General features: G+C 24.1%; 1 protein-coding gene across 1 annotated transcript in view; it reads left to right on the top strand.

Annotated features, from left to right (window-relative positions):
• LOC117170298 (breast cancer anti-estrogen resistance protein 1) overlaps window positions 1-9,423 on the top strand; it is a 41,812-nt gene that overhangs the window by 11,758 nt on the left and 20,631 nt on the right. Inside the window, exon 5 of the mRNA XM_033356971.1 lies at window positions 5,524-5,827. Coding sequence (XP_033212862.1) covers window positions 5,524-5,827 — 304 coding nt within the window. The remainder of the gene's footprint in view (window positions 1-5,523; window positions 5,828-9,423) is intronic.

The raw sequence follows: 9,423 nt of genomic DNA, 5'->3' as shown, positions 1-9,423 counted from the left end.
ATGATTTCGGATAAAATTCTCCAATATTAATAAATATTTCGCAAAGATTTCACAAATATTTGAATGATTTCGGATAAAATTCACAATTTTTAATAAATATTTCAAATATTTTGCAAAGATTTCACAAATATTTGAATGATTTCGGATAAAATTCACAAGTATTAATAAATATTTAAATTATTTTGCAAAGATTTCAATGATCTTCTAAGGATTTCAAATATTTTAAAAATATTTTAAATATTTCGCAAAGATTTCCAAAGATTTCACAAATATTTGAATAATTTCGGATAAAATTCTCAAATATTAATAAATATTTCAAATATTTCTCAAGGGTTTTAGATAGATTTTAAAGTTTGCACAAAGTTTTCAATAATTTCACAAATATTACTAAATATTTCAAAAATATTTTGCAAAGATATAAGAAAGATTTCACACAGACTTCAATTATTTCACAAAGATTTCTGATTGATTTTATATATCGCACAAAGATTTCAATTATTCAGCAGGATTTCTGATAGATTTATAAGATTTCACAAAGACTTAAATGATTTTTCAAAGATTTCACAAATATTTTAATGATTTCCGGTAAATTTCACAATTATTAATAAAAATTTAAATATTTTGCAAAGATTTCAATGATCTTCTGAGAATTTCAAAAATTTCAATTTCAAAAATTACAAAAATATTTGAAATATTTTGCAAAGGTTTTAGATAGTTTTAAAAGATTGCACAAAGATTTCAATAGTTTCACAAATATTACCAAATATTCCAAAAATATTTTGCAAAGATTTTTAAAGTTCTCAGAAAGATTTCAATGATTTTCTAAGGATTTAAAAAATTTCAAATATTTCGCAAAAATTTCCGATAGATTTAAAAGATTTCACAAAGGTTTCAATTCTTTCACAACAATTTTAGATAGATTTTTCTAGTATTTCACAAAGATTTCAATGATTTCACAAATATCAACTATTTAAAAAATATTAAAAATATTTCGCAAAGATTTCCAAATATTTCACAAAGATTCTAAAAATATCGTAAACATTTCAGGTAGAATATAAAGATTTCACAAAGGTTTCAATAATTTCTTTAAAATGTCGCATTGATTTCCGACAGATTTGATAGATTTCAATGATTTTCCAAAGATTTCACCAAGAATTCGGATGTATTAAAAATATTTCAACAAGATTTCTTATTGATATCAAATATCGCACAAATATTTCAGTGTTATACCAAAGATTTTACAAAGATTTCAAATATTTAGCACGATTTCTGAGAGATTTATAAGATTTCACAAAGACTTCAATGATTTTTCAAAGATTTCGTAAATATTGCCATATATTTCAAAAGTATTTTAAAGATTTCCAAAGATTTCACAAATATTTTATTGATTTCGGATAAATTTCAAAATTTCACAAATATTAATAAATATTTCAAATATTTTGCAAAGATTTCAATGATCTTCTAAGGATTTCAAATATTTCAAAACTATTTTAAATATTTTGCAAATATTTCGCAAAGGTTTTGGGTAGATTTCAAAGATTGGACAAAGATTTTAATAATTTCACAATTATTACCAAATATTTCAAAAATATTTTGTAAAGATATAAATAAAATTTAAAAAGACTTTAATTATTTCACAAATATTTCTGATAATTTCCCGAGGATTCTACAATGATTTCACAAAGATTTCTGATAGATTTCAAATATCGCACAAAGATTTCAGTATTATACCAAAGATTTCGAATATTTATCACGATCTCTGAGAGATTTATAAGATTTCACAAAGACTTCAATTATTTTTTTAAAGATTTCGCAAATATTGCCATATATTTCAAAAGTATTTAAAATATTTCGCAAAGATTTACAAAGATTTCACAAATATTTGAATGATTTCGGATAAAATTCACAAATATTAATAAATATTTCAAATATTATGAAAAGATTTCAATGATATTCTAAGGATTTCAAAAATTTCAAATATATCGAAAATATTTTTAATATTTCGCAAAGATTTCATAAATATTTGAATGGATTCGGATAAAATTCACAAACATTAATAAATATTTCAAAAAATTTTCAAAGTTTTCAATGCTCTTTTAAGCATTTAAAAAATTTCAAAAATCTCAATTTTAAATATTACAAAAATATTTTTAATATTTTGAAAAGATTTCAATTATTTCACAAATATTTCATATAGATATAGAAGATCTCACAAAGGTTTTAATTCTTTCACAAAAATTTTAGATAGATTTCTCCAATATTTCACAAAGATTTCAATCATTTCACAAATATCAACTATTTAAAAAATATTTAAAATATTTCGCAAAGATTTTTAATGATTTCATAAAAATTTCAAAAATATCATCAAATATTTTTAAAAAATTGGAAATATTTTACACAGATTTCCAAAGATTACATAAAAATTTTACAAATATTTTACTGATTTCCCAAAGATATCAATTATTTTAAAAATATTACTAAATATTTCACAAATATTTCAGAAAGATTACAATGATTTTCCAACATTTTAAAAGATTTTACAAATACTTCAATTATTTCCCAAATATTTCAGATATATTTAAAAAAAATTCAAACGATCCGATGTATTGAATCGCTGGACTTGGGGGGGGGGGGCATACTTTGGCCTTCCTGAAAATCCTTGATAACTTAGAAAATTCCTGGAATTTTTATTTCCTTATAAAAAAAATTCGGTTTTTAAATTTGTTTTCTGCTGAACCGTTTATAGTTAGTTTTCCTTAGTTTTTTTTTGTGATTTTTTGGTTTGTTTGAAAGTAGAAAAAACACACTCTTTTAACAATAGATTGTTCATTTTATCATGGTAAAAATCGCGTAGGAAAAATCCAAAATATTTTGCAGTTTCTCATTTATTTCCGATACCTTAAAATTTAATAACAATTGTATGAACATATTTTAAAGCTAATAATTTTTTGCTTTAAATATATTGAACGTAAGTTCAATTATGCGTGTAATGAGCTTTTATTGATTGGAATTGGTTAAAATTTGACGAGTTATCTCACACGATTTGTACAGTGAGGTTGAAAATTCGTTTTTGTTGTTGTTGAAAATTAAATTTTTAAATGAAAATGTAACAATCATAATTTTTTTAAAAGTTTATCTCGTTTGAAAGTTTAACTAATTTATTGAAAATTAATTTTATAGGTTGAGGATTTAACTACTATTTTGCTAAAAATTCGTAGAAATTTGCTCTTTTATATTCAAAATGCAACTATTCCATTTTTGGGTAAAAGTGGATTTCTTTTTAGGTAAACAGCGTTTTAAAAAAACTATTTTTATTTTTAATTTATATTTTCCGGTTGAAAATTCAATGGTTTTGTTTTAAATTAGTTGTTATGACTTGAAAATTCAACAATTCGAATGACGCTTTTTTGTTTTCTTGGCTGAATAATCTTTATTTGTTGAAAATTTGTATTTTTGGTTAAAAAATTTAACTGCTGGGTTAAAAGTTGAACTGCTTTGTTAGAAATTCTTTTTTTTCGTGATTGAAGATTTATTATTTTAGTTGAAAATTCATCTCTTTGGTTGAAAATTAAATTATTCCATTTAAAAATACTCTTTTTGGTAGAAAATCAATATTTTCGGGTTCAAAGCGCATCTGTTGAAATTTTATCTTTTTAAGTTGAAAATTTGTCTTAATTGGCAGAAAGCTAAACTTTTCTGAACCCTATTCGTGAAACATTGTTATTTTTTGTTTGGTTTGAAGATTCATTTTTTTTTTTGAAAATTGAACTATTTTGTCGAAATTTTTTTTTTTTTTTATTTATTCATTTTAAAATATAACTTTTTCCATTTTTTGTTGTTTAAAATTTTGTATTTTTTAGTTAAAAATCGAACTTTTTAAGTTGAAAATTCGTCTTTTTGGGCAGAAAACTTAACTTTTTGTTTAAAGTTTCCTCTTTTTTTGGTAAAACTGCTACTTTTTTTTCAAAGTGCAATTTTTTTTGTAGAAAATTCGTCTTCTGGGTTAAAAATGTGCTTTTTTTATTAAAATTTGACCCTCTGTGAACATTTGTTTTTTTTTATTTGTTTGAAGATTAATCTTTTTGGTTGGAAATTTAACTACTTTGTTGAACATTATTTTTTTATTAAATTATTTATTTTAAACTGTAGCTTCCATTTTTTTTTAATTTGATATTTTTTAGTTGAAAATCGAATTTTTTAAATCGAAATTTCGTCTTTATTGGCAGAAAACAAACATTTGTGATGAAATTTTCTGTTTTTGGTTAAAAATTGACCCTCTTTGTGAACAATTAATTAATATTTTTGTTTGAAGATTCGTCTCTTTGTTTTAAAATTTAACTTTTTTATTGATAATTGTTCTTTTTTAATTTAAAATTAATTTTTTATTTGAAAATATAACTTTTTCATTTTTTGTTGAAAATTGTGTTTTTTTTATTATTTAAAAATTAATTGAAATTCGTCTTCATTGGCAGAAAACTAAACTTTCTGGTTGAAATTTCCTCTCTTTTGGTTGAAACTGCAACTATTTTGTTGGAAATTAAGTTTATTGTCGAAAATTCATATTTTAAGAATGAAAATGCAACTGTATTTTAAACAAAGTCGTATTTTGGCTTAAAAGTTAAACTATTTGGCTGTAAATTAATTTTTTATATTGAAAATCAACTATTCGGTTGAAATTTCTTTTTTTTTTTTTGGTTGAAACTAAACTTTTTTTTGTTAAAAATTCATTTTCTCGGGTTTCGAATGCAACGAGTTTTTAAAGAATTTGACTTTTAGTTTTAGAATTTAACTCTGTTGGTGAAAATTCATATCTATTGGTAGAAAACTTTTACTTTTTGGTTTAAAATTTAGCTATCCTGTTGAAAATGAAGTAATGTAGAATTTGTTATTTAAAGAAATTTATTTCCCACTTATTCGTTTACATTTAATAAAATTAATATTGGGATCAATTATTTTAAGTATACTGCCGTGTAAAAGTTTTTGACTACCTCTTTTTTGATGACTGATTAAGTTTTCCTTATTTTAATTATGTCAGAACCAAAAAAAATTTTTTTCAAAAGGGTTCATTTTTTAGCTATTTTTTCACCATATCACAACAGCTTATGAGTTCAATTCTTAAAAATTTTCTTTTCGAATTGTAAGAACTTGAAGCTGGAAAATGTTGAACACATCTTATCTGTAGACAAATCAAAATTAAAAATATATATATCTTCAGGAAATTTCATAGCAACTTCATGCTTGTATGTTTCATCTATTTTACAGAAATATTTTTGTTAAAAAAAAAGAATAATTTAAGAAAAAATTGAAATTTACACTTGCATTGCAATATCTACTTAAAAACTAGAGAAATTGGCTTCACCCTGGGCTCATTTTATACAGAATTTCGAGAGCAATCAACTCTTTAAAGACAATTTTTTTTAGTTCTGGTATAATTAAAATTAAGAGAATTGATTCAGTCATAGAAAAGTAGGCTTATTATTCACTGTATGGAGGACTTGCCTACATGAAGCTCCAAATTTTTAGGTCGTTTTTTATCGAATATGAGAACACCGGGAGGTGACAGTACCGGTGATATGAACGATTGTTACGATACACCACCTAGAGCTGTTCCCGTAATTCAATCACCTAACAGAAGTCCAAGTCCGGCTCCATCCTGCTACGCTGTTCCAAGACCAGCAGCTTCCTACACGCCAAATTCAAATTGCTCTGGTGGTTCTGGAATTACACCTCTCGATAATTACGATGTGCCGCGACCCTTGCAACCCTTGACACCCAGCAGCTCAGCCTCCAGTCTGACGAATGACGGCTCTCTTAGTGGATCTAATAGGTATGTTAATTGTATCAAGTCTCTCTTTGATTTCAACAATACAGCAAGGAATCACAGCGATTTAGTGGTTCAATTTTAGGTAAAAAAAATAGGGGATTTTATTGAGAATGGTGGTCTACCATTTCGCCACCTGGTGCCGAAAATTGGAACTAGCAAGAGTAGGTACAGTTAGAGTTCTGAGCCGGTTATGTTATACTTTGGGAACGGTAACGAGAATAAGAATATTACCGAGAAATAAATTCTCTGAGAATTTATGAGAATCTCAGAATTTATTTAATTTAATTGGGAATGGTGGTCTACCATTTTGCCACCTGGTGCCGTAAAATGGAACTAGAAAGAATAGGTACAATTTTAAAGATGCATTTGAATTTGAGCATAAAAGGATTTTTACGATTGTTTTGTAAAGTATAAAACAATGATTTAATACTAAAAACAAATATTCATCACAAACAAATAGTTTTAGATAGAATTTCTATCTTATACAGTGAAAACACACATTTTTGTGAAATAGGTTTTTTTTTTAAATACCATTATTTCATGTGAGTTTCAATCAATTTTAAGCTTAGATAAAACTTTATATTAATGAATGTAGCAACCAATTTTATCCATATTATGCCAAGAATACGAATAATAGACGACTGGAATTTAAATACGAATTCTAACGTAACTTTTATATCAGATTTTTAAATAGTAAATATTTCATGTATAAATTAATACAAATTTACATTGAGTTCATTTTTGCTTCAAAATAAGTTCATTTAAGTTTATAATTGTTTTAAAATCACAATAAAGAGAACGGTAATTTTTTTGTTTAGAAAAATATTTCTGTCAAAAAGTGCGGTTTTTCACTCTATAATATGTAAATTCCATTTAAAACACTTTGTTTCCGATAAAGACTTATTTTTATTATCCAATAAATACTTTAAACTTCACAACAAAATTGTTAAAATACTTTTATGCAGAAATTAAAATGCATCTTTAAAATCGTACCTATTCTTTCTAGTCGAAATTTTTGTCACCAGGTGGCGTATCGCAGTTTAACCATTCCCAGTAGAAAATTGAATCTTTTCGTTAACTTTTCGGTGTAAAATTGAACTCTTTTTTTTAAAGTTTGTCTTTAATTTTCAAGTTTACCTGTTTTTAGCAGAAATTAAATCTTTTTTTGACAAAAATGCAACTGTCTGTTTAGAAATTAAGCTATTATACTATTTTCTTTAAAAGAACTTAACTATTTCGTAGAAAATGTAGTTTTTGTTTAAAATTTATATTCTGGTGTTGAAAAATGAACTGAAAGATTTTCTGGATGAAAGTTCCACTTATAAACAAAAAATTGTTTTTTATTACAAATTCATCTATTTAAGAACAAAATTGACCTTTTTTGGATATAAATGAAACTATTTGGTAGAGAATTTAACTATTTTCTTAAAAATTCATCCTTTTCGGTTGAAAAAATTTGTCTTTTTGGATTGAAAATTCAATTTTTTTTTAGAAATTTATTTTTTTTTGTTACAAATATTCAATTTTTAATGTTACGGAGTTAACTGGAATCGTTTTTGCATGAAAACTGAAATTTTTTTGCAATAAAAAATTATTCTGCTTTAAGATAAATTTCATGTTTGTTAATAAAAATGCAACTATTTTCTAGATAATTCAACAATTTTGTTAAAAAGTCATCCTTTTCGGTTAAAAATTCGGATTGAAAACTTAAAGATTAAAATCTTTTTCAACAGAAAATTCAACTATTTTTTGAAATTTTTTCTTTTTCATTTAAAACTTCATCTGTTATAGAAGAAATTTCATTTTTTGTATGAAAATACAACTTATTCATTAAAAATCGTCCTTCTTTGCTTGGTAATTCAATTAATTTTTTTAAAACATTTGGTTAATTCGCTTTGTTAAGAAATCACTTTTATTGTTAAAAATTTATCTGTTTAGTGGGAAATACTTTTTTTTGGTTTGGAATTCGTTTTTTAACAGAAAAGCTAACTTTTCCATTTTTTTAAGATTTTTATTTTTTAGTTAAAAATTCGCGTTTTTTTATTGTAGAAAATAATTTTTCAGTTTGAATTTTTCTTTTTTTTTGCGCAAAAATGCAGAAGTTTCGTGGAAAATTATTTTTTTGTTGAACAATGATATTTTTTGTTTGAAAATTGAATTTTTGTAAAGAAAAATTTTCTTTACAAAAATTGAATTTAAAGCAATTTTAAGCCAAAATTATTAAAAATTGAACGATTACATTTTTTTATAAACTGAGCACTTCTTAAATTAAAAGTTAAATTATTTATATTTTTAATGGTTAAAAATCCTTAAAATGCTTCCAAATTTCATGTTTGATAATTTTGAAAATCTTTCTCAATCCTTTTGAATAATCGTTCAACATGATCTTTTCAAAATAAAAATCATTAATTTTCATATGAAATGTTTTTTAATCTTCTGAAGCCATTAAAAATTCTTAAAAATCTTTTAAATTTTTTATTCGTTCAAAATTTAGTTTTTAATATTTTACCATCATTACTGATTTTGAATAAACAGTCCGATATTTCTAAATATCAAGTAATTTTTATTTTTCTTAATTAAAAAATTTCAAATTGAATATTTTAAACTAAAATAATGTGTGAAATTTAATAAAAGCTTTCAATTATGAATATATTAATTAAAGTTTATTTTAAAATTGAAAACAGTTTACAAAGTTTCAATCAGGCGTTTACATTTGTTTAAATAATCAGACATTCCAATTGAAATAGTTTACATAATTTTTAACTTTAGAAACTGGAAATTCTAAAATTGCAAACTGATTTCGAATCGTCTTGTGAAATTAATTATTATTTACTTTTTATATCTTAAAGAACAATTCAATTTTAAAAATCATTATTGATTTATATTCACAGTTGATCAGCTAAACATTTTTTTTTAATCTAAAATCTTCGATTTTCAAACGCTTCTAATTTTTAATGGCTTAAGTCTTTAAAACTGCATTTTAAAATTCTTTAAAATAAAATGTACACTTAAAAATTAAAATTTTAAATGTTAAATTTGTTAAAGTGAACGAAATTTGGAAATGCGCATTCTAAACTGAGTTATATCATAATAAACATTTTTATGCTCAAATTAAAATGCATCTTTAAGGGCATGTGACACAGCTAAATACCTATATTACCGACCTCACTTTTTCAGTTCACTGAATGTTTTTTTAAACCTAAAAATTTTTTTTGTAAATAAATTATCGAGCTGAAACTTTGGAAAATGTATTAGAGTACAATAAAGTACGTCTAGGTACTGCATTTTGGTAGGAACTTCACTGAAAATTATTTTATCTTTTTTCTGAACCTCGACATTTTTTGAACGTTCCAACTTTTTTATACATAAAATATCGGTCTCAAACTTTGAGAAATGCAAGAGCCGAAGGAAAACTACGTTTAAGTACAAAGCTTAATAATAAAAGATGTAAAAAAATATATTTCAACAATCAATTCCAACGGCATCAGTCGGTAACCTTGTACACGAAAATACGAAACCTGGCGGCCACTAGACGAGGCTCTAGAGAGTTCGTATTTTCGTGTACAACGTTACCGGCTGATGCCGTTGGAATTGATTGT

The sequence above is a fragment of the Belonocnema kinseyi genome, chromosome 3, assembly GCF_010883055.1.
Source record: "Belonocnema kinseyi isolate 2016_QV_RU_SX_M_011 chromosome 3, B_treatae_v1, whole genome shotgun sequence".
In the NCBI taxonomy this organism is placed as follows: domain Eukaryota; kingdom Metazoa; phylum Arthropoda; class Insecta; order Hymenoptera; family Cynipidae; genus Belonocnema; species Belonocnema kinseyi.
The sequence above is the reverse complement of the archived record's forward strand: the minus strand, read 5'-3'. Positions and strand labels throughout refer to the sequence as shown.